Below are 26159 nucleotides of genomic sequence, written 5' to 3'. Positions count from 1 at the left end.
GTGGCTTGGCATTCAGTGCTGATTGGTGTGCATGCTGCATTCTTGGGCACAGGCTTACCATGGACATACGTGCACTCAGCGATTCTTTGCACACGGATGCGGTTTTAGGATCCATGGTCGACTACGTCATCTTTAATCCAGGTGGGGCACTCCTTTTGTCCGATTACTATCTTGCTGCATTGAATGTGCAGAAATGCACTAATTCACTTAATTTCAGGCATGCATGGATGCATTTTTTTTAATGTTAATGTTACCCTTGGTGTTTTATACCATTGAAAAAAGGGGTCTCTGAACACGTTCATTTCTGGTTGTGAGGAACGTTGGACGTGCATTTTATTAATCTAGTTTTCTAATATAGCCAAGGTAAAAAATAACAGGCTTTGAAAATATTTTCAGACAATGATGTATGCAGGTCTGCCTACTAAAAAGTGTAGGTTGTACCATAAGGTTTTCATGTTCAGCCATCTATACACATATTGATGTTTAGTCAGTTGCAATATGACAACTATTGGGGCACCCATTCACAGTGATAGGTCATTTCAAAGCGTAACGCTTGATAGTAATGGGCCCTAAATTCTAGTGGTAACACACATAAGTGGTTTGCAAGTTAACTGGCTAACTTGTGGAATAGTAGACTGTTGTCATTTATCGTATAATCCGGAATATAGGTCGACTTGGTATATAGGTCGACCCCCTACCTTGAGGTGGGAAAAGTTGACAAAAAAAAAAAAAAACAATTCGGCAGAGAAGCGCACACATGTCTATATTTATTTTCGACGCCCGTCTGTCACTTCCACTCACTATACCTGCCATAGTCGCTCATCCGAGCTGTCAGAGTCATCCCAGGATGACTGCTTCTTACTGTCAGCGTCCCACAGAGTGTCATCTTCAGTGCCATTGAGTGCGTTACTGATGGAGCACTTCCTTAACACTCGTGCAACCATGTCGTTGGACAGCGACTGCCAAGAGGAGGGTAGCCAGCTTGACACGGTCGCGAGGGATGGTCTTCGCAGCCGGCCTGTGGGGGTTTTTTCGTTGTCGCCGGCTATCCACTCATTGTGCAGTTCACGGAGCCGGTCCGTGGATAGCCTCCGCCGTAACCGGCTGCGATCGTAAGTGAAGTTCCCGAATGAAGTCCGCCACTTTGTTCTCCAACTCGGTATGCACCGCTTGACGTCCACGGAATGATCTGTTACGGAGGCCGCACGCACACAGCTTAGCTTTCTGGCTTGGCCACTACCGCACACTTTTCTCCGAAACGCCAAACTGGCATTGCGCCGCCATATTCCCATTCTGCTCAGCGAACTCAATCGCCTTCAGCTTAAACGCAGTGGGGAACTGGCGTCAAATGCCACCGCTCCTCTCGGGGCAGACACGCACAGAAACACGCGCGCACACACACAAGACGAGTAAAAGATGAAAAACTGGAGAAAAGCAAAAAGCAAATAAAGGCCTGATAGAGCGAGAGAGCAGTCCGACACAAAAGGTGATGGTGACGGACTACGCTCGCTATGCAAACGCAAACGCTTGCACAGCAGCTTGCACTTTGTTGCCAGACAACAATTTACATTCTGCCGATGACCGCTATATACTAACACGAGGGGTGACTTTCGTGTGTGTGTGTTTTTTTTTTTTTTTTGAAAAAAACTACCTATATACCGGCTTATACAGTACATCCATCATTTCTCGAAATCGAAAATGCTCTTTAGCAAAATCCATCTCTTCAAATTTGGGTGCATGGGTGGATGTGTGGGCATTTGCACAGCAGCTCCTAAAAATAAAAATCATATGCTCTGAAATTTGAGGTCTTAAAATCTGAGATTTGAGCCCACGCAGCAAACAGAAATCATGCCACAACACTGCAAAGGCATTGCCGATTCAATGGCCACACTGCAAAGTTTTATGCACATGTTTTATATGTAATTCACTGTGCATCAGTCAAAAGGTTGTCATACAAAATGTAACCCTGGTTACTTAAAAAGTACAATTTTACAGTAGTATGAGGTGCATAAAGCACCTTGCTGTGTTACCAAACACAGGTGGCTGGGAGCAGTGGTTACTAAGGGCTCCAATTAGTTGCTTCGGTACTGACCCAGCAGTGTACAATGTGTCTGGCCTGTGGGACCATGACGAGCAACCAGGTTTCGAACGTTTGCCATTAAGAGATCTGGATTGGTTAGAGGTGGTTCTCTTGCCACATCTTTGACACACAAAGATAGGTCTGTCCTGTGGATGTCCTTGATGCCTTTGTATGGCCAGCTGGCGAGTGTAATTGAGTGGGCAGTGTTACCCCAAAAGGTCGCCCAATGGCCCGAAATGCTGAGCATGTCTATTTGTAAATTTTATTTCCTGAAGGGGCCCCTATACAAAGGGAACCTAAACATATTTGGCAAGTACAATGCAGGATGCGCAATGCAACAATAAAGGCAATAAATGTTCCAGGAATTTATATGATCAAAATATTAGAGAATAAAAATGAAGGAAGACACGCAGTTGTCAGAGGGTAAGGGTAGAAATTATTGTATGGTCGTCAGAAATATAACATTGGGTGTGAAAATGATTGTAACATGCACGCAGTTCTCAGAAGGCACCAGCAGAGATTGTTATACGATAGGCACTGCATTACATAGATCATGAAAGTACTAGATATAAAATAAATGTCATGTGAAGCTTTAGGGCTCAGCCGAAGTTGTCAGGGAATTTTTGAAGGTTTCGGAATCTGCCTGTGTGCCTCCTGAAGGCTCTGTGCCCACTGTAAGGGTCATCTCACGTGCCTTTGCATATGAAGAGAGCTTTCAGTGGGAGTTTTGAAATGAGCCTCTAAATCTATAAATGATGGTTTATTGGACACTTAGTGGGCACAACACAAAAATAGTTGCCAAGGTAAACAACCCCAAGTGATTTAAAGGAATTTGAAATGCACACCCTTCATGCTTTGCATGACTTTGTGTGGTAAAGATAAACCAAACCTTTACTTTCACTGCTATTGAGTGGCAACTTTTTTAGGTAAAATGTGCAACGTTGCAAGTCTTGTGTAAGAATGTTGAAGCCCAGAATTGCAGAAGAAACTATTTCCTTCTACCGTGAAATCTCGATGATGTGAATCTCGCGGTACCGTGAAAAATATTCGTATCACCTGAAATTCGTATGAACCAACACAGACCAATGATTGAACACTGAAAAAAGTTTTAGTTTATTTCTTTCCTTACGTTCGCGTGAAGAAATCCTTGACGTTTCTCTACCTTTTTTTAACCTCCATGTCGCTGAGCGGTCCCTTATGGTCTCCTCACTCGCGGCGGCCAAGCTCACTACAGGAGCATTTTTGCACGCAATTTGTGCGCGTCAGTGTTGCGCGCGCGATATTTTCACACCCGTGTCGGCGATTCCGCGCCCGGAGCCACCTGTGCCTTGGTCAGAAAATGATGCGCGACGGCGTGGCAGTGGGATGAGCCTGACAACTTGCGCCAACGGGAAGGTGTTTGCCTCATGGCGGCAGTTTCGAAGCACTCGAGACAGCCGGCTGGCTCCGCTGGAGATGTTTAGGCTTAGCACCCTGGAGCATATTTCATGGGCGCTCTCACTAGCGGCGCGGATGATGTTTTATAGTACCATTTTCGCCCACATTATTAGCTCATTTACCGCACAAGAAACTTCGTGTGTGCTTTGAGCTGCATTTTAAAGAGCGGTTAGAAGTGGTCGCTCGAGCGCCCCGCACTACTTCGCGACCGAAGCCAGCGCCATGTTGCCGCGGCCGGCCGCACACCGCGCAGTGTGCGGTTGGTTTCGCGGCGGCGTCAGCGCGCCTGTGAAGTGCACGGCGCGTTTTCGCGAGCGGCGAAACAACAGCCCGGCCATTCCTGGAAAAAGAGCGGCAAAGAGGCGAGAGAGAGCCCGTACATCGCCGTCGCTTCCTCGCTTGGCAGGCAGGCGCCTCGCCGGCTTGTTTGTATCAGCCACCGGGCAGCGCAGGTCCGTTCGTAAGAGGCGAAATTTTTCCCATTGCAAACAATGCAATTTCGCCGGGACTTATCAACAATGCGATTTCGCCGGGACTTATCATAAATTTGTATCATCCCGAAATTCGTATCACCAAGAATAGTATCATCGAGATTCCACTGTATCATGCAACCAATTACTTTTACTTTTTTGACTTGGTATCTGCGCATTTATTATAACTCAGAAACTGGGACATTATTTGACTGGCATTGCGAACTAATGACATTTAGAGATGTTGCTCTTTGGGCCTGCTTTTACGGTCATTAATTGTTAAGACAGGCTAAGGTGTTCATTCGGCTTTTAACCGGTGCCCAGAGTGTGTTTTTTCTTCTAATGAACTTCCATTTCGTGGTCTCATGCTGCAGAACCTGGTGAAGGCTAACAATGTTGGCTTTGTCACATTACGACGTGTCTAACTGGCGCTTGTTGGTTGAATGTGCTTTGCAGATGACAAACTGTCCAAGACTCACCCACCCAGTGACATGGCACAGTCCAGTAATCTGAGGCTGCTCGGGCCTGCCTCTGCTGCCAGTTCAGAGGAGAACCTGGTATGTTCCACTCTTAATTGTCCTCTTTGCATGACTACTTTTGCCAGGAACAGGAAAGGCTGGACAGCTGAGCATGCCAAACACATGCTTACTAGGAATGTGTGAATATTCTCATATATATGTATACAGTGTACTCTGCTTATAATGTGTCACTGGAGCCACGAAAATCCGCACTATAAGCGGCACTGCGCTATAAACGAAACGCGTGACTCCAACCACATTGCAACCTACCTCTCAATCATTCTTTGTTTATCATCACTCAAACGAATGGCACTTAATTTAAATACAGAGGGATGGTTTTTATTTCGTCTTTATTTTTTCACATGAGATGCTGCTGCACGGTCTTACAAACTGCTAGTGGAGCCTCAACCGACTTTGTGTTCGTGTTTTGAGGGAGCACAGCTGCGCTTCTTAGCACTTAGAAGAACGGACGCCGCAAGAAGGGACAAAGCCTGGCTTATGCTGGCTGGACAACGGGATGAGAATGCAAGCCAGATTTTTTTTACCATACCTTGGCTCGTGATGCTGAAAGTGGTTGCTTGTCAGCACAAAGTACAGGTACTAGCAGAAACCTCCGGTGTCACGAATCGCTATCTCCAGGTGCTCGAAACGGGAAAGGCCGGCTGCTAGTCTGCACAACGTTCTAATAAAAACAACTTACCACATGAGTGGGGGCTCGCTATCTTTACGGGTTCACCAAGAGCAAGGGCAGGTGTCGTTATGACATGAGTAAAAACAGAAAATGCCAACTACGAGGTGCTTTTTTTTTTTTTTCTGTGTCTAAGTTAGCGTAAAGCAGGCGCACGCTGCGTTGGACGGAGGATTCATTTTCTTCTTCTTTTTTTTTTTTTTTGCCACCCTAAGACGATGCTCCAGCTGCACCAGTTGATCAGCAGACCTGCCAAAAAACTGCACTATAAACAATATTGTGCTTCGGGCAACCGAGTTTTAAGTGGTATGTTTATGCATTGAGTTCTATGGGAGGAAAACTGGTCGTCACAAAAATATGCGTTATATCCGGTCCCACATTATAAGTGGGTACGTTATAAATAGTCTACATTGTATATTCTCTAAGTAATCCTGCAATCACTCAAAGTCATAAAATCCGCTGAAAATTTTGAAATACAGTGGAATCTCGGTGATACGAATTCGGTTGATACGAATTTCGTTGTGATACGAATTTTTTAAAATTCCCCGGCGAAAATGCATTGTATGCAGTGTAAAAAAATTCGGTTGATCCGTACGCATTTATCACCTGGTGCGGGTGATACGAACACGGGAGCCGCGAGCAGATGACTGCGGCGTGGACGGGAGGCGGGAGTGTTGGTGTGGCCGTGCGGCCTTGGTTGCGCGCGGGCACAAAAGCATGGAGCGTGAACCGCATGGAGCGTTTTCCGCTCGCGAAAACGCGCCGCGCTCGCCACAGGCGCGCTGACCCTGCCGCGTAACCACCTGCACGCGCCGCGGCCGGCGGCGGCAACATGGTGGCGGCTTCGGCCGCGAAGTGGTGTCGGGAGCTCGAGCGACCGCTTCTAAGCGCTCTCTAAAATATCGCTCAAGGCACGCACGAAGTTGCTTGAGCGGTAAAGGAGCTTATAATGTAGGTGAAAACGGTACTATAAAACATCATCCGCGCCGGTAGTGAAAGCGCCCATTCAATATCTGCTGGGGTGTTAGGCCAAAACATCTCCGGCGGGGCCACCGGGCTGTCCGGAGCGTTTTCAAACTGCCGCCATGAAGAGCGCACCTCGCCATTGGCGCAAGTCGGCAGGCTCCTCCCACTGCCGCGCGCGTCGGGCTTCATTTTCCGAGCGAGGTAGCATCTGTCGCGGGGGTGAAATCGTCATCGCGGGCGTGAAAATAATGCACGCGCAACGCCGACGTGCACGAATCACATGCGGTTCGCGTGCGCACGTCGCGTCGAAGGTGAGCACGCGTTCTTTTGACTCCCGCGTTGACGATTCGGGCCGGCACCCCGGCGCCAGCCTCTGCTGGGGTGGTTGGTACCTCTGCCCACGGCCGGGCTAGAGCGGCCGCGTGCGCACGTTGGTATCGAGTCACACAGCGCGCGTCGCCGCCCTACCCCGGCCGTGCTCAGCCTTGGTTGCCGCCAACGTTGCCGCGAACGGCAGTGGGAGGAGCCTCATGAGTCATGACTTGCGCCAATGGGGAGACGTGTGCCTCATGGCGGCAATTTCGAAGCGCTCACAGCAGCTTGCTGGGCCACCTCCGCGGCGCATATTTGGCGCGGATGATATTTTATAGCGCAGTTTTCTCCCACTTCATGAGTCTTCCCCGCATGAGCAATTGAGTTTACACCTTGAGCTGTGTTTTAACAAAAGGTTACAAGCGGTCGCTGAACTACTTGCACCTCTTCAGGGCAACAGCCGACGCCATGTTGCCGCCGCCTGTCACATGCGCGGCACTATTCCATTTTTTCTCGTTTTCTGATGATACGAATTTTCGGGTGATACGAATATTTTTGCCGCCCCTTGAGATTCGTATGACCGAGATTCCACTGTAAGTGGAGTTAACTCGAAGTCGTACAATCCGCTGAAAATTTTGAAATAAGTGGAGTATCGTGTTCAGCAAAACGCTGAAAATTTGTGGTCAGGTCACTGATATAAAAGCTAGTGCTGGTAACAAAAGCTGCGCTGCACAGGCAAGCTTTCATAATACAATAGAACCATGATAATACTACTTTCAAGGGACCACGTAAAAGCATCGTATGACCAGAGTGCGGGTGAATGCCGGCCTAGTAGACGGTCTCGCGCGACAGGTGGGCTAAGAACTTATTTACGCTAGGTACCATATTTAGTGCGTTCTGGCATAATTTGCAAACCTTTAGCTGAAATCCCAAGTTTATAGAAAAAATAAACACCGATTTTGTGCCCCCCTCTTCTCCACGGCGTCCCAGCTAGCCTGCCAGCCAAGCGCTGCATGCTACGTGACCCCTTGCTGTCTGGGGCTGTTTGTAGCCCGCCAGCCCGCGCATCGCGCGCGAGGTAAGGCCGATGTGGTTGAGCATGAAACTGCCAAGCCAAGTGAAATGAACAATAGTACCAGGCAGCAACGGAAGAAAGGCGGCAGAGAAAGGAGCAGAGTGACAACGCGGCTTTGAAAAACACTGGTAAGCAGAGAGAAGAGAGAGAGGGAGAGAGAGAGCGTTGAAAAGGAAGAAACTTGGACTGAGCGGGTGAGGAAAATGGGTGTTCAGTCATCGCCGTTGAGCTGCGTTGTATGTGTTTTCGTGTTCATTGGCTCGATGATAGCTTCAAATTTGTGGTCCTCCAGCCACCTGGACTTTGACTTCTCGGGATTGACGCATTGGTGTTCTGCTGCCGTGTGGGTCCTTCGAAGGTTAACTCCCACCCACAAATGCCCGCCTGCTTGCTTGCGTCTGTTGAGCAAGTGGTCTGGCATGCCTGCGGACCTTTACACATCAAGCAGCGTCAAACTGGGGTTAAGAATAAAGAAAGTCGAGACGAGGCGGCGAAGCGGTTTAAAAGATGGGAAAAACACCGATTTATCACCGCCAGGATGCGCCGTATGAAGCAGACCGCGTGCACCTGAGTGTAGTATCTTCTGAATTCATAGTGCGTTGTTTCTGTGGGGAGTTTGCCAAAACTGCGGTGATCCATCATAAAAAGCGGGTCATCGTAAGACCAGGGGACGTATCAGTGGGGTTCCACTCTAATGGCAAAGTAATTTGCAGAAAAAACAGATTTTTATTAGCGCGGAAAATAGAACTGCGTGATGCTCACCTGTTTGGCATTCGCATCTGGTACCAGAAAGGCCTTCTCGAGCTGTTCAATGCATTCTACCTTGTTGCGAAGCGGACGCAGCATGTTTCCTGTTTCTTTCGTTGTAAGCATTTCTTTAGGCTCCGTGTTGTCCGCATAATCAGCTGCGTTGTCTACTGCTATCTCAACAATGTACATGTAGGACAACATTCTATTAACGGGGTCATCGGCCTTGTCCAGCATGTACTCCACGTAAATTTGCCGTTCACTACTGCGTATGGCGTGGAGTGGGAGCTGAGTGTTTGACCAGAGACCTTGTCAGCAGCCTGCACTGGACTTTGCCTTGTGTCCTCTCAGTCAACATCTCGAGATATCCGGGGTCCCCAAAGAGATGTCTTGAGATAAAGGACGGCAAATGCATGGCGCCTATGGGAGGTAAATGCACGGCGAGAGAAAGTTTCAACTTAACCGATATTTCTAGATACTATCCGAGTTTGATTTAATGAGGGATTAGTATATGTATGTTTGGCTGGGGTAGGAGGGACATCATTATTTGATATTCACTTCAATCATAATTTCATTTTGAAATTTTAAATTGTTCAGCAGTAATGATTAGTGAAGGTTGGGCACCTTCTCTTCCCCCAGAAGGATGTATATTTTGGGTGTGTTTCCTATGAAAAGCAAATCTAAGCCTACTTTGTTGGGTGTAATCATAGAGTTTCATACTAATATACACTAGAGGAAAATCTGGCGCCACTGTCTACGGGAGCCGCGCTTCGGCGAGCGTGCCACACGACCCTCATGCCATCCGGCGCTAGCCTGCCAGCCCTGCGCCTTGCGTGCGCAAGATAAGTTTGGAAGGCCGACGCAACCAAGCAAATTGAGAGGGGAAAAAGAGAGAGTGAAACTGCCAAAACCGCGTGAAATGAACGATAGTACAAGGCGGCGATGAAAAGAAGGCGGGAAAGAAAGAAACGGAGCGACAACGCGGCTTTGAAAGACACTGATAAGCAGAGAGCAAAGAGAGAGGGAGAGAGCGTCAAGAAAGGAAGAAACTTGGATCGAGTGGGCAAGGAAAGTGGGTGTTTGGTCACCAGTGGGGGTTATTGCGTGGGTGTTTTCTTGTTTGTCAGTTCGATGGGAGCTTTGAATTTGCAGTCCAGGGCCACCTGCATTTTGACTTCTTGCGTTTCGCTCATCGGCTTTCTGCTGCCGCGTGGGGTCGTCGAAGGTTAACTCCTGCCTACCAGTACCCGCCTGCTTGCTTGCATCTGTTCAGCAAGTGGTCTGGCCCGCCTGCGGACTTTTGCACATCAACCAGTGTCAAACAGGGGTTAAGAATAAGGAAAAGCCGGGAAAAGGTGGCGACGCGGACCGCGGGCGCCCGACCGTTGTGTAATCGAGGTTTCTGCATTGTGTCTATGGGGAGTTTGCCGGGATCAGGGTGATTCATCGTAAGAAGCAGGTCGTCTTAAGACCAGAAGATGTATCATTGGGGTTCCACTGTATAACGTTTCTCAGGGCTGCATTTTCCTGGCTGTTAATCACCTTTGGCCAGTCCCAGCGAAGCTCCCATAAGTGGTAATGCATTGGGATCACCTCCAATGCATCGCAATCGTAGGAGCGTTTCTGCACGATACATCGCAATCTTGCACCCCAAATCCGCACAAGCAAAAAGCACCGACCACGTTTTTTAATTTTCAAAATCTTTGGCCTAGCTTGACTACAGATCTGACTACATGGAGGCATGTATGAGCCAGAGTCACCGCCACTAGATGGCCATCGGTGGGAAGAGCTTTGTGGATCACCGGTTTACACCCAGTTATAACCGGAATGTTCGTAACATTCATCCAACGCTTTGTCTGAGGGGCTTCACATACCCTTTAGCCTTACTCCACAGTGGTTGTCATCCTCTGTGAGTGCTATCATTATCATGCTTTCTTGATGGCATCGCGAAAGCAGAAAAGGCTTTCCCACAAGGGAAAGCTCAATTCTGAGAACAGTCATTGATGAGCCAGCGAGGAAAGGATTTGACATTGTTAAAGATCTCAAACTACCACTCTCGACACTAAAACAGCACCATTCCGAGATAGAAGGAAATGTGTAAACGCTTGCCCAGGCGTCTTGCACGGGAACCTTAAGAAGGCACTTGTTATGTGATAGAAGAAAAGCTCACTTTGCCAGAGTAAAGGACAAGAGGTTTGGGAGGCGACAATGGGCTTCCTCGATTTACCAGTCCTGCACGGTCTGCAGGCAGTACGAGGACTTTGTTCGGACCAGAAGTTCCATAGGAATATATGTAAAAATCGAGCGCCAGATCGCATCTCGGGCAGTCCGTGGATGATCCGGGACTGATGATCAAGGAAGCCCAATGTGTTTTAAGGGTTAGAAGTCGAAACTAGATGGTTTCAGTTTATATTTCTAGTATTCCTCACTGCTGTGTTTTCCTGGCTGTTTCGTTTTTTACTCCAATCCGGTGAAAAACGTACAAATGGGGCACCACTATATTGGGGCCTCTTTCAGGCACTGGGGCTTGGCTGCCAGACATAAGCTAAACAAAGCCATAACTGTGCATGTGCTGACATTATGAGTGACTTTTTTGTGAAGTTCCATTGAGTAACCATGCCAGAAACAAAAACCTTCTATGCAAGGCTCTATCTTTTGTCTTTTACTATGGCTGGAGCTGCTTTTGCATGGCATTATCTTGTCTCATTGCCGGCCCACTGTCACAGCACGAAGTCAGGAAGTTCCCCTGTAAAGGAAAGGACCCCGGAAGGCAATAGCCAGCTGGCCAGCACGATTGCTTGCGATGTGGGAGTGCTTGTTATGGCGCGTGTTAGTAAATGTTCATTAAGCTGTGCGCATAAAATATTTTGCATGTATGGATCAAGAAACACCACGTTTTCACCACACCATGCGCAACAAAGTCCGCAAAGCTGCACCGAATCTCGCACAAAACACTCCTGAACAACCTTCTGACAGCTGGTATAATTTTGTTGATGCCCAGATTTAATTGGTTGGCATCTGGATTAAATTAATTTAGATGGCATAGGCTGATGTGAACTAAGAGTCTGCATTGAGGTTGGATATACATCTTTGGTTTGTGCGAGTAAACTGCACATGCAAAAGGAAAGGGGACAATGGTTGATTGCCTGGCCTTTGGTCATTATTAACCCAGCCCTCCGAACAAAAAGTGTAGAAACCTTTCATTTTGAGTACCAATGCATTCAAGCCAAAAGAATTTAAAGCTAGTAGGGACAGGGCCAAGCAGTGAGCGCCTGTTTCGCATGCCCATGCCTTGCACCTTGAGGCCTTATGAGGTCCTGTCAATCAGCTTAGTTCACGCCAGTAATGCACCGGTACTCTTGTCACCTCGCTTTCTTGTGACTTATCTTGTATCTTGCCCAGGATGTGTGTCAGGCAGCCAAGGAGGGCTGTCACCTGACATGCATCTCTATGCACTCTCTTCTCTCTCTTCCCCTTCTCTCTGTCCCCTCCTGCCGCGTCTTGCGCCCCCGACAACAAAGGCGGCCAAGAAGAAGCGTCCCTGTCAGCTGGCCTGTCTGGTCTCCTTCATCCTGCTCATCGTGTGCATTGCCATTGCTGCCATCGTCTTCTTTCTTGTCTTCTCATAGCCTTGGCCGCACCGGCCACGGCAGCTACTCCTTCCCACCCCGCCGGCCGACTTACTCCCGGCCAAGACGCCACCCCAGCGTTGCCCCGATCCGGCAGGTTCCTTCTGTCGTCAAATGTACCTTTCTCGCCGCTCTCTCTTTCTCTACTTTATTCTCAACACTTTTTTGCTCATTTTGACTATATTTTTCTAGCCACTCTCTCTTCTCCCCCTCTGTCCCGTTTGTGGATCCCCGGAGTTCACACTTCTGGGCACCATTGTAGATACCGGCAGCGCACCCTGCTATATGTAGTTTACGATTTAGCAGGGAAGGTGATGCGAGGAGGAGGGGAAGGAAGAAAGCAAGGCTTGTCGTCATCTCCTTAACGTTTCTGTCGTCATCGCACAAAGCCTTCCCAACTGTTGCGTTTGTACAAAGGACGCCTGCTCAAGAAAAATAGAAAACTAGTCCGACGGAGAGACTGCCTCGCCCTTCGCTGCACCGACGACGGCCTGTTGTGTCGGCACCACAGGCTGCGATCCTGGTACGAAGGGGATCGTAATTCTGCTGCTTCGTCTACTCCGTTTCTGACACACATCAGAGGCATGCCTCCATCTAAGGATCTCACTTACTTCTGAACGTAGTTTTGCCAGAGCTGTCCTCAGGAGTGTGTTGGCTTCCGTTCCTGTACCTCTCGAGCTTTTGAGCCTGGTAGTCGTTCCGTAAGGCAGTAAATAGGGATGGATCACTAGGACAAGCACGGAGGAAATGATGCTTATTTTTTGAGAAATGATTCAGGTGTAATTGCGACATAGTTGTCCTGTTGATCGTTTTTTGTCTGAATGAAAGTGTGAATGCGGTGTAAGGTGATTCGCTTAAACATCAAAGTGATGGGTGCCTGTCGCCTGGTTATTTTTAAGCTGCAGGGGAGGCGTGATATGGTTTTAATCAAGCTTTAGAAGTTCTGATGAATGACAGAAGTCCAGCTGACTGTGAATGGAAGATGCACAGGAACATTATTTTCAGTCGGTTATTTACAGAAGTGTGGTTGTAGCAAACGTACAGCTACTGTGGTACACTTTTTTAGTTGCACTTTTTGTTGATATTCTGTAGGACTGATGCTTTGCTAGCAATACTAGTAGCGCTTGGTTACAGAGAGCAAAGATGGGTACAGTGGAAATGGCTGCTACATTCTACATTTAGCTGATAACAGGAGTGTCCACTCTTTTATCAACAATTGTCTTGAAGGAAGTGCTCTTCATTACAGCACTGAAAAAACTGCAGTCTTATGTTTAAAGCAACCGAGAACACAGCATTTCCAAAATTCTGGCATAGCATCACTTTGCTTCTGGGCAGTGCTGTTCATTAAAGGGGCCATAAAGACAAAATGCAAGTTTGGTTTATTTGAAATATTGCCCTGTTAGAATAACGCTGACACCAATTTTCATGGAAACTTCACTAAAATAAGCAATATAATGAGGATAATAGAGAAGAAATGTGCGGCACCCTTGCTACTTTTCCGCACTGAACTTATGATGTATTATGGTCAGCTCGTTGCAATTGGCTGAAACCAGCAAAATCGAGCGCCAACTAAACAGGGATTATAAGCTTACAGAATGGGCCATTTGTGCTTAAATGTAGTGCACATCCTTTTTAAAGCAGTAAGAATGGGGGGTAAACAATGGAAGTTACAAACAAACATGTAAACAGAGAAGCACCAGTGCGTACGGCGCACATTATGCTGGCCAAAGCTGCACAGAGTTTCGGGCGCATTGGGCCTGTCTAACGCGACACTAGCCGACTGGCATAAGCAACATCACCACTTACGTGACCCTGTTCGTTGAGCGTACCCAATTTTTCACGAACAATTCCTATCGATTGTAACAAAAGTAATCCAGGGTCAAATCTGGGGCAAGTGTGGAAAGCGGTCCTGAGTGGTATCATAGTGCACCTAGGAGGACGGATAGTAAGCAGCACAACAAAAGACGTTCCACCGTTCACTGCAGCCTTAGTCAACATACTAACTTTCGTTTTGTGTCTCTTCCCTTGATACGTCATCCTTGGTGTCTCAAAACAGTCGATGAAGTAAAAGAATTGAAATTTGGCTTAATTTGTTTAATTTCTCAGTGAATAAATCATCATTTGCTGCCAGACAAGCACTGGAAGCACTATAAAACACCAAATATTTCGAATAAAACAAACTTGTATTCTGTCTTTAAGGCCCCTTTAATATCTGATTGGGGCAACTAGGAAGGCAAATGTCATTTTTGACTGGTAGGTAACGAGTTGCCAGGAGGTGTAGTAAATTATTTCTAGTGAGCTTTCACCTGAAAAGTTCCTTGCAATGTGATCTGCATTTTGGTTGAACACACCCCTCCGCCCTGGTCTTAGTGAATGTTCCTTCTGACCCACTAATGCATCTACATTTGCTTTGGTTTCTGCGTATTAATGTGTACCAACAAAACCTGCAGGATTGCTGTCTGTTACAAAAAATCTTCACCATAGCACAGCATCCATTGTCTTGATTTGATAGCTGTAGAAGTTACTGAGTGTTCTGTCTTAAGCCAGGTGAACATTCCATCATGCACTCACGTGGATGAGGTACTATCTTTCTCCTTTTCTTTTTCTTTTTTTTCTGCAATATAGATAACCTTCAGTGGGGGGGGGGGGGGGCGGCAGACTTGGCGAATGATAAGCTGTTGTCGGATAAACCAGTTTTCAGCTGGCCTGATCAGCTGTAGAGAGCACTTGTAATATCCAGCCACGAAAATTCATTTCTGCATTTTATCGCCGGACTGCGTTTGTTAGATAGCCGACCACTAAAAAGTAACCAAACTTGTTTTTAGTTCCAGTTCCCGACATCTGCAGGCTGGTTGTAACTTTTAGCAGGGGTTACAGTTTTCCAAGGTTTCTTGATATTGTCATTTTTATCGGCAACTTTTTTTAGAAATAGTAAAAGATGAAAGGAAACCTCTGGTCTCATCTGAAAGCATTGCCTCATAGAGAATCATTATTCGTACGGAAAGAGGAGCTGTTTATGGCAAGCTCTGCTTGGTACCTCTTGTACGTAGCTGGCGGATGGCATGTGCCGTGCCCTACTCGGCAGCTTATAATCAGGCACCTTACCACTGCTCCGTATGGCATTTGTATGACCCAAGGCAGGAGAGGGCCTGACAGTGTTCAGTTCCTTGTGATATACACTACTATATAGTATATGTGTTGCTCTACGACAAAGTATTTTTCTTCCATGGCTGTGCGCACGGGAGGGATGGCAGCAGCCTTGTAGGCTGGTAGTTTTGAAGGTACTATATACGCCGCTGCATTGTTTGCTCACGGGGGCACCCCTGATTATAGGATGAGGCTCATCTTACTTTCATCGCTTCGGAAGAACACTATTGCTGCAGCTTGCAGCGGAAGTTGCAGTGTTGGAGCGCGGAAGCCCGTACCTGTGGCTAGCTTTCATGAAAATAGCGTCCTCCATGCTTTCAGTCGCCCTGCGAGCTTCCTCGTATTGCCGTGTTTGGGGGCATGTTGCGTCCTCCTGGCCCTTCATCAAGCTTCAATCTCTACCCTACAGCTTTATTTTTTCTCCATTCTTTTCCCTTGGATGCCTTCTTCAGGCGTGTACAGTAGCTGTAGGTATTCTAGTGTGCATATAGCATACAGTCTTCCTTATGAATAGAACCTGTATAATAGTAAGTATAAAAACTATATATGTATATACATATATATTTATTCTGCATATGTAATATATATACATGGGGTTATTGATTGTTTCATTTTTGCGTGGAAGTGTTATTACAGGATAATGATGTTTCATGGACATACTACTGCTGATTGGGCTCTCAGTTCGTGTTGGGAGACCGAAGCTTGAAATGGTGAAATCTCTTTCGAGACCATCGAGCGCATTGAGTTACCCAGAAAGGAGTATCTTCTTCAGTTCCAGCTCAAGGCTGCAAAGGGGTGCTGCAGTAAGAGGCTTGCTTTTCTCTTTGTTCTTATGAGAACTCATAGAGCTTTAGTAGTGACTAGGCCTTTCATTCTTCTTGGAATGGAGGCATTGCAATGAAGCATAGCTGCAAGGTCACTAGGGTTGATACAGAAGAGTTATAGGAGCCTGGGATCTACCTACGTCCTTGCCATAAGGGATGCACTGATCGTCACGTTGCAATGCAGTGCGATGGTAACGGCATGCAAATATTACAGGGCACTCTGTCTCGTCGCATAGCTTCATCTTGTTGCACTTTGAAGTAGTGGCAGCAGAAGTTTCTGGGGCTTTCACCACCCTCCACGTCACGTGAGATAGAGGAGTCTACGTTCAATACTTATATCAGAGCGCACTGCCACATGTGATTCGCTTGGTTTCTGAAGAATTGTTTCTTTGTTTCTTTCTTCTTTTTTTTTCCAGAGGCCAAAGCAAACTTCAGGATTAGAGCTTGGAATGCTTGCTTGTGGTGATCAGACCTTTCAGCAAGCGTAAGAATGCCAAAGATACCCAGAGCTTAGAATGTCTTTGGCATTTCTGGGGCGTTCAAGATGGAACGTTTATGCTGTCATTGTCTCTTGGCAAACTGTGTGTTGGCAGCTGACCGAAATGTAGCTGTAACAGCAGCGGAAACAGCTGGATCATAAGCACCCTGCAGGTCTTTTTCACACCTAACGTACATTTGCTCGACCAAGATGCGGTATGTGGCAGTAACGTCTGCCCAGATGGCTGTCCTGAGGATTGTTTTGGCCCATTCGATGATGTGCAGTTTTATCTCTACCAGCGAAACCTTTCCTTTCATAGTTGTGACCTAAGATTTTCCTTTTTTTTTTTTGCTTTTTTTTTAAAGGGGCATCAAAGGCACCAAATGGGTTTGTCTTATCGGCGCGATGACAGGACTGCATTCAAATATACAAACCCCAAATGAAAGAGGCACTTTGCAGTAAAACAAAATTAAGCAGATGCAGGCCCTTTCCGCACTGTTTTGGCGTAATGTCATGAATCATAAAAGGAAGATCCTTGGAGGTTGTTAAAAAGCTTGTAACCAATACACTAGTATAGAACATGCTTACAAGCACGTAAACGATGCATCTGATGACCTTTGATGTGTAACTTTTCACGGTCACTGCTGCTGTAATGACATACAGCCTTTGTCGTGATTTGTCACGTGCGAGTCAAGTTCAGAAAGAGTTTGATTGGAGGGAAATGAAGGGGAAAAATTGATCCTTTACTTGTAGGTTTGGTGAAGAATGCACTTTTTCGTGCATGCCTATGCTGCCCCTTTACACTTGCTTTAGTGGAAACAGCAGCAGTGGTAGCATAATATTGGAGCAATGGTTATTCATGCACTGTTTAGTGTTGTAAAGTAGTGCGCATTAAAGGGCGAGAGACATTGTGTGTGTATATGACTGCGCGTGGACACGATATTTTCACGTGCGGAACTTTTTTTCGAGAGGCTGCTCAGTGGAACATCCGTTCAAAGTAAAATCTACGCTTGTTTTAGTCGTAGCCGGCGGTGAGGGCACCGGTTCTGTTGTTTTGTCCTCTTCTTTCGGTGCCTTTCCGGCTGCTTGTGGTTTCTTCGCTCTCTGCGAGAGTCTGTGATATGATTTGGAATGCGGCAGCCGGCCTGGCGTGCTCACAAACCACCGCCAGGCAATAAGGACGGTTCCTTCCCAACACGTTATTTGTCTCCGTTCACTGTTTGTTCAGCATCGCTAGCACTGTTTGTTGGGGAAAGAGTGCGAGCGTGTGAATGCGCTTGGTTTGCTTGTTCATTGAGGTAGAATCTTGGGTGTCTGTTGTTAGTGCTTTCTTGTCTGCATGTTTCACAGTAACTCTGTCTCATCCATCGATTTTTGATGTCACCTTAGATAGGGGTGCATCACACATTGTACATTACATGTGTGTAAGGGCGTTTGCAATCCTCTTGGCGCCATTGCTGTCTTTGTCGTGGTCAGGATGTTGAGTGTTTTTTTACGGGGCATTTGCAAAGCCCTTGCAGTTAAACTACCATTACTGTCTTTTTTTTTTTTTTTTGTTCACATCATAGCTCCAGTTGTGCGGTTTACTCAACGATGTGCACAGAGCTATTTTCAGCAATAGGTCTGCGTTGATCGTCTTGTCGCTGTGCTGTGTAAAGAGTACGGGTAGTCAGACCAATGAAACAGTAGAGGCGCAAACTGCAATGCAACTTTCTTTGTCTCGGTTCCATGTAGGGTCATGGAGGCCAGTGGCGCACCGTGTTCAAATATTTATTTCTGTGTAGCTCTAGAAATTCTGTTTGAAAGTTTCCACAAACACTATGTGTTGAAATCTGAGCATAATTACGTTCATCACTATTTTGTGTTCAAAATCAATACATGTTCGTCATAAGCAGCATTTAAATGCAGCTCTCAGCAATATTTGGTGTAATTGGCCGGTACGTAGTGATGTAGTCAGGCTGTGTTGATTGTTAACTTTTAGTTGCTCGTGCAGTAAGACAACAATGCATACCTTTAAATTTTTTCAAAACCTGCTTTATCACCACTTCTGGCCATTTCAGCGCAGATTTCGTCCTCCTCTAGTCATGACGCCGAGTTTGGGCTGCACTGTCAAGGTAGTGGGGCCAGTACAGTGGCAAAAGGCTTTATCGGCAATAGTAGTAAGTCGTCTAGCTGAAAGGGCTTCAGGCAACTACTAGTGCACTTTGTGTGTGTGTGTGTGTGTGTGTGTGTGTGTACATCTTCGTGCGTGTGTATTTATGATTTTTCAATTAAATTTTTTCCCTACATTATGCAGAAACCATTTATGGTGTGTTTGGAGATTATCTGAAGAACCCATTTATTTATTTACTTATTTATTTATTTATTTATTTATTGCTTTGAAAGAGAGCTGCCCTAGCTAGGGCAAGCGCTCACGTGCGTCATCATTCTTGGAGGCTTCTAAAGACAGCTTTGTGCCTGTGTTCTGCAGTGCAGTTGTTACATCTTGTTTGCCCAGGGGGAAGCTTGTATTCATGTAACGAGCACGTTAGCACAGTGCTGCGTCCAGTTTATGCGTGAAGAAATGTATGTGCCTTACTTGTGAATGAGCTCAGTCACTCTGTACCGCGCAACTCTGGGGTAGGTGTGTAGGCCTGTCTCAAGTCACGATTCAAGCATTGACCCAAGTGCTTTTTGACCGTGAGGCTTTGTGCTTGCAACTTTTGGCTGCTAGTCCTCGAACTATCTGACAGACACTGCTATAGTACTTGCAGCATTCCTTGAATGTAGTGTGGCCACGCAGTGAATGGCTCTGCATGCTCTCTGAAGCTCCACAGGATAATGCATTTGAACCGTACCGTAGGTAGGAACAGCTTTACATAGTGGCCAAAGTGTGTTACACTGCATTTACAGAAAAAAAAAAATGATGGTCTCTCTCTCTCTCTAGCTCTCTGCCATGCATCTTCTTTTTCACCCTCTTACTCGACACACACGTTTTTTGTTTCTGTTGTTTGTTTTTGTTTGCTTGCAGGTGTTATCTGCTTGTAGGCCTGTTGACATGTTTGACAGTTTTTTGTCAGACAAGTGTTGCTCCCTGTTGTCAAGCTTGGGGAAAAGTTTTGGCACTGTGCATTGTTGCGCATTTGGCTGTTGAAGGTGAGAGCAATTCTCAGGTGTGCACAAGGTAAAAGCGGTAGTATAATCTCTCCTCAACCGGTCGTATTTCTCCTCGGGCCAGAAGGTGTCTGTTATGCTCACCGCGCTTCGTAGCAATGTTGCTCACTTGTCAGGCAAGATCTCGGAAAAGTCTTTTATGGGATAGTCTCAGGCAGTACGCCACTCTAATTTCTGAAATGTGCAGTGGCTTCTAAACGCTGGGCGAATGTGAATTGCGTCCATTAATGCAAAGTATTTTGTTCTAGGTATTGTTGTTGAAGTCATAAAAAATACAATTTAAAAAAACGTGATATGCGCATGTACACTGTTTGGAGTGTAATGAGATAAAGTACCTAGTACTCAGATTCAGTTTTGGCTAAAGTTGCACATTCCTTGGCTGTCTTGCACATTTACGTGCAAGACAGTTGAAAAATTGCCCAGCACAGCAAGGTTACGAGGGGTTAGCTGCTATTCACTGGCTCCTTCTCAAGGCTGATGTAACATTCCTCAGTACTAAAGAAAGTGTTTTTTGAGCCAAGTTCGTGTTCTGTACTAACGGGTTTCCACGGATGGTGCTCTTTATGGCATGTTTGCTTTAGGACCTGCCTCTTTTGGTCGAGGCAGCAAACATCTGTTTAACGACTGTCTTGCCTTGTTGAACGTATATTTGAATTTTGTAACGTCACCTCTACCTTGATTTACAACTGTTCAGAAGGGTGAAAAAGCACACCTTACTGACAAGTTGGCAGTTAATTGTGACAAATGGCACCAAGGAAGGAGGGCAAAAAAACAGTGCACTGAATAGCTGCAGGACTGACTTGCAGCTCAGGCTCGAACAAAACACCCAGAAAAACAAATCAGAACATGCAAACTGAAACAAACAACTAAAATGTGCGAGTCATGAGGAGCATTGGGATAACTCAATCTCACATATCATCCCATGCAGCAAATTATACAAATCCGAGCGTAGCCAAAAACAACCATTTCCTCTTGTGCAAGTGATACGTTTGAGTGGCTAGTGCACTTAGTGGGGCTTTTATTGATGTGGCGTAGAAGCTGTTTTCTCTCTGCTGCAGGCAAGTTCCACCGCATTGTTCGAGATAGAGAGCCAAGTGAAACGAATGCTACATTTAGCATGTTACTCATGCTTGGTTGCTTGGTTGTAAAGAGTGTTTTGTTGTAAAGAATGTTTTGTATGCAATGCTGTTAGAGTCAGGCAGAGTGTATCGGGGGCACACAGTTTGCGTAATAGAGCGTAAGTAGTCACTGAAAGGTCAGCCGCTCACAACTTGCTTGGTTGCAAAGGGGTGTGCTCCACGGAGTTGGAAAACAGTCTTTTTATGCACATGCCATGGTCAATTTACGTGCAAGACAGTTGAAGCGTGCCATGTTACTTAGGGCCACGACAAGTGCATTAGGCAGTCAAGCGTTTAGCTCGCACATGAAGTGCCACATATGTTACCCCTTTGGTGTTTTTTTACGTGTTCTTTAGGCAGAATAGTGTATGATAATGGGCAACCTTGGATCTGTCGCAATATGCAGACATGTGAACCTTGGACGTTTCTATATTAAATATTATGTTTCATTTTGGTGGGCTTCACGGCTAAACATTTATGAACCCCCAGTTTCTATTTTTTTTGCATCCTTGTTCTGCATGCGCAAAAGACACTCAGAAAAATTTCGCAAACAAATTTCTCAGCATTAAATGGCTGATGAAACACCGCAAAAACTCCAAACCAGATACCATGATTCATACAGTTTCGCTTGCTGTTCAGCCTGCTGTTATTTACTTAGTGCTTTTATCTATAAATGCTACAGCAACCAGCTTATGGTGCTGATATTTAGCTTATGTTCCTAGCTTAGGATAGGAAGAGCCACAAAGGATGCACTGGTTACAATGTGACACTTAAGCACTTCTCTTTCAGATATTGCCCACAGTTTGTGGCAGAAAAAGATTTAGCTTTATTTACTAGTAGCAACTTACGAGACGAGACTTGGGACGGGCTAACGATGTGGTTGCTGTAGGTTATACAGCCCTTCTGGGGATCTGCAAAAGCTTCTTGCAAATCGACCCACCGCTCTTTAGCACCTCGCCACAATGACTTCCAAGATCACCACCTTGAGTTTTTGGGATCTTTATTAACTACAGTAAACGCTCGTTAATTCGAACTCCAAGGAGACGTCACCTCAGTTCGAATTTCTGAAAGTTCGAACTAACGAAAGGGAAGCAGAAATGTCGTACAATGTGATTGTGGAGCAGTAGAGCATGTAAGAAATTGAATGCTTGAAAAAGGCCTCAATCGAAACCTGCCTTTTATGCTTGAAGGCGAAGGCTGGAACCTTTTCCTCTAACGAGTTAACGTAACCGAAGGACTCCTTTTTGCGTACTCCAAAGCTGAAGAAGAGAAGGCTAACATCTCATCCGGTCATTAATTCTGTGCGATGGCCGCACTGGTTCTTTGTCTGCCACCTCCTCATGGTCACTGCCAGCGACAGGTTCTACGCTTCTAACCTCAGAAAGAATGCCATCTGTCAGCACGTTCCACACCCCGAACTCGTGTCCACATCGATGTAGTCCGCAAAGAAACTCCTTCCAAAACATCCACTATGGGGGTTTTAGATTGCTTTTACCCCATTTAACTTCTCTCTCTCTGTTTTTCTCTCCTTTCCGGAGACTACGCACTGCCTCGTGTGTAGGCAACGTGGCCGTGCGCCGGGCCCCAAACTGCCCGAGCGGTGGTGCGTAGTTCAAATTATTCGTGGCGGAGGCCCCTTGCGCTCAAATTAATGGACTTTTCAATACAGAGGCTTCTATGGAGACTTGGCCGAACCCGTACACTTCGAACTATCCATAAATTCGAATTATTGAAGTTCAAATTAACGAGCTTTCACTGTAGTATGTTTAGCTACACCCAAAGCGCATGCTCTTAAAAAAATTGAACTCCTTGGAAATTGCACCTTACACATTGACTCGATGCCACCTATATCAGGACAATTATGAGCTTGGCCAGTTGATGTTTTAAACATTGTTTCGAGAAAATGTAGCGCGTAAATTTTTGTTCTCTCAAACTAGCATACGTAAACTTTGGTGCATCTGTATTGCCTGTGAGGCTAAGTACATTCGTCTGCACACAACAGTTTTAGTGTTTTGTATTTGTCATTCGAGAGGCAACCTCCCCCTCCTGTTCACTCATAAAGGGTCAAACAGTGAGGCTTAGTGCTGTAATTTTCTCTAGTTTGTACCAGCATTTGTCTGTTTTTTTTAATAAACGCCTAGCATAACTTTTTTTCTTGTTTTTTTTTTTTTTCGGCATAGCTGCAAGCACAGTAGCTAATGTTTGCTTCACTTTCACTCTTGGGGTGTGCTTTTTTCGACGAGAATTATACTGGAAAGCAGGCCATCTCAGGTATGAATGAGAATTAGTCAAGCTACAATGCGCATTTTCGGCGTGTTAAGAGCAGTCAAACAGCTCACAGACAGACCTATTATGTACCTGTTTGTTAATACTTGTTTGTTATATTTTTATTGTTAATCGACTGAAAAATAGATTTATCAACCCACTGATAATATTCACAGACATGTGGGGAAAAGGACTGCCCTTGTGGCCTTATTTAGGAGGGATATCATTTATTTGCTCAACAAAGCCGCAACCTACGCTTCATACTTGTGCAGGCAGGTAGGCCGCATCTTCAGGTGTCAAGGCTTTTTTTTTTTATTTTTCAGGAATGCTTCATTGTTTTAAACTCGATGGTATCACTGGTGCATTTGCCTACGTCTTGCTTTTTGCAGTATGTTAAACACTGTGTGACGTTTTACACACGCTTGTGTTCACACTGAACTATGAGTGTGCATGGTCTTTGATCTCATTTTTTTGTTGTGTCAACTGTAATAAAGTGTTCAGTGTGCCTTTTCGTGCCTCTTATGATCACTGCACATTTCTTGCTGTCCTGTTTGCATACATCTAAAGGATTGTGCTGTGAAATTATTTTGCTTATCATTGGCTAAGTCCTTTATCAGCATTCTTTGTGCAAAACTTCAAACGTGCTTCTTCGGTCTGCCTAAACTCAGTTTACACAACATGTTCTGTGCAAACCGTGGTTGTTACTTTGTGGAAGATGACTTGAAAATATGCCATGTCATGGTTGAGGCTGCACACCTTACAGAAAACATTTGAAATCTGCTGAGACATTTGTTGCTGGTTAAGAGTAAAGTTTCCGACTTATTTTTATTAGTTGAGAAGCATGCACATTTCTTTGTTTCTGCCCAGAGGCCTGTTCGTGTCTTCTTACCTGTGGAAGTGTCAGGAAAGTTTAGAGGGTACTCGTGTCATGCGTGTACCGCTGTCGTGCTTTCTGCCAGCACCTTGCCCTTGGCAGAACAGCAGGGATGGAACACCCTTGAGCAGTTAGGAGACTGGCACAATGCTTTTCTTGACATTTGAAACTCTGTAAGGGCATCTATGAGGGCTTCTTTCACTTTATGCTGTTTTTACAGCGCCCTAATACCTCCCTTAAGACATTCGCAGAAATGAGTACACCGGTGAATTGGGGTACTGCTTGTGGGTTAACTTCCTCTGCCTTCAGTTAGCTGTTTTGTTCGGTAATGTACCTAGCTTTGAAAATTATACCCTCTCTTATTTACATGAAGCTTTCTTTGCAAGAATAGTGCTAAACTGTTCACATTCACAAGCTGGGTCGTAGCTCTCTAACGCAAAGTGAAACAATTCGTAATAAAATGTTTATCTCCAGCAAGGTGTCAAGGGTGTAAATTTGGTTTTTGTATGCATTGTTTTTTTTTTCTTTTTGAGCTGGACCTTGCTTGTAGCATAATGGCTAATTCTTTTACACCTGTATGATTAAATGCAAAAATAGAAGTTTGTGTGAGTAACTGCAAAAAGCAAAGACGGGTCTAGTACGAATTCTCTCTCCTTTACTCCTCTCCTACCCTCGGAAGGGACCAAAAAATGTGCATGCTCACGAAATAGCAATGCAGCTCCACCCCATATAAGCAACCACTGTGTTAGCGTGGCTAGTTTCTCTCCACAAGCCATTGCTAATGTGCAAGGCATGAAACGCACATTTATCGTAGTTAATACTGGGTTCAGGACAGCAATGTGCATACTATTACAATGACCTATGCGTGTAAGGCATAGAGGAGGCCACTACATTCCACATGTTGTATAGCAAACTGTAGAGCAGGAACAATTTGAGCCGGTGGACAGGCAAGCGCAACCCCCGAATTCTCCACAGAGCGATCAAATGCGGGAGCCAGTAGAAACACTAGTTTGGGCTGTGTACCTCACTGGTGGCCAGAGCGCAACTCATTGTTGTGACCGCCGCATGTAGAGTTTGAAGTGCCGCATGGCTTTGTTCGAAGCAGAGATGTGTAACATGTCTTGCTTTCTCTGTTTATGAATGGTTAGCGTTTAATAAAAATGTCGCTGACTTAAACCATCGCAGCCTGTCTCTCTCTCTGCTGCATTTCTGAAGCGCAGCTCTTAAAAATAGGCCACGCGTGCTGCGGGGCCTTTCAGGTCGAGGTACTCCAATTACCAGGTCTGTTACCTGTGGTCTTTGATGTTGCACCAGGAAAAAAGTCTGTTAGTGGAAGCACGAAAGGTAAGCAAAAAAAGCTTTTTAATTGCTAGTGTACTGTTGGCAAGAAACCTTTAACGTCTGTAGGTGTTGCAGACTAAATGATTTGTGGCACCGTGCAGTGGCCGATCACTGCATACTTGCTACCCTCTGCTGTTCTGCCAATACTCACATAGATGCATGGTACTGATTCCTGGAAATTCCGGCTTCCGAGTGGTGGTTACAATAACAGCAACAGGGGCTGAATTCAGACGTCTGACATTTTCAGCACATTTGAGTCGCAGCACTACTTACTGTCTGCCGATAACTTTTATGTGCAGTGTCAAAATAAACCATTCATTGAGACCTTTGGAAATGATAGCTTGAAAACAGGCAGAAGTGAAATGGAATACATAGGATAATGGTACAGTGGTCAAGGGGTTGTTCCACTTCATGCACCTCGGCTCGGCAGTCACCAAAATGAGGCATGGAGAAGTCAGCAATTGAATTCAGGCAGGGTGGAATAACAGAAGAAGTGCTGGGCGTACTCTGACAAAAAAATGAAGGAAGCTCACCCTAATGCATAACACTTTGAGGTAGTGAAGCTGTACGCAACCTTCATGAAGGTTAAAGTCCCCGATTGCAGCCGATTTGCTTCTTCTTCGCTGCCGCAACGACCTTTACTACATCATTGTTGCTATAACAGTAAGCTTCTTTCATTTTTTGGGAAGTGACAATCATTGGACATCACCTTGGAGGGGCATACGCTTGTTTTTTTTTTTTTACAATCTTGGCCCATCACTCTAAGCGGGCAGGCTTGGCCTGACAAACGTGCGCCTGGGATGCTGGGTGGTCGCCTCGAGGCACGCACATACGAGCGCTAGTCATTTTCTTGGTTCTTTCTGCCGGGCAGTCGCCACAATCTTGGCAAGTCTCCCTAAGTGGGTATGCTTGGCTTGACAAACGCGCGGGGGACGCTGGGCGGTCGTTGCAAGGCACGCACACTTAAGTTAGAGTGAACTAGAATGATTTCACTCTACTTAAGTGCTAGGCATTTTCTTGGTTTTGTTAACAGCCGG

The 26159-nt window shown here is 45.8% G+C and overlaps 1 protein-coding gene across 4 annotated transcripts in view; it reads left to right on the top strand.

The window, feature by feature from the left end:
- The window catches only part of LOC144170468 (uncharacterized), a 36518-nt gene extending 10919 nt beyond the window's left edge, over nucleotides 1-25599 (top strand). The window contains exons 6-8 of one of the 4 annotated variants that reach the window (XM_077700294.1): nucleotides 53-141; nucleotides 4444-4544; nucleotides 19382-25599. In XM_077700294.1, the coding sequence (XP_077556420.1) occupies nucleotides 53-141; nucleotides 4444-4544; nucleotides 19382-19504 (313 nt within the window). In that variant the 3' untranslated portion in view covers nucleotides 19505-25599. Of the gene's footprint in view, nucleotides 1-52; nucleotides 142-4443; nucleotides 4545-11814; nucleotides 14891-16309; nucleotides 19297-19381 lie in introns of those variants that run through there. The other 3 variants (XM_077700293.1, XM_077700296.1, XM_077700295.1) reach the window with 3 other exon arrangements.
- Nucleotides 25600-26159: the final 560 nt, after the last annotated feature.

The sequence above is a fragment of the Haemaphysalis longicornis genome, unplaced genomic scaffold, assembly GCF_048455015.1.
Source record: "Haemaphysalis longicornis isolate Haplotype H1 unplaced genomic scaffold, Haemaphysalis longicornis Haplotype H1 scaffold_2, whole genome shotgun sequence".
In the NCBI taxonomy this organism is placed as follows: Eukaryota; Metazoa; Arthropoda; class Arachnida; order Ixodida; family Ixodidae; genus Haemaphysalis; species Haemaphysalis longicornis.
Note: the sequence above shows the minus strand (reverse complement) of the source record. Positions and strands in the feature narration are given on the sequence as shown.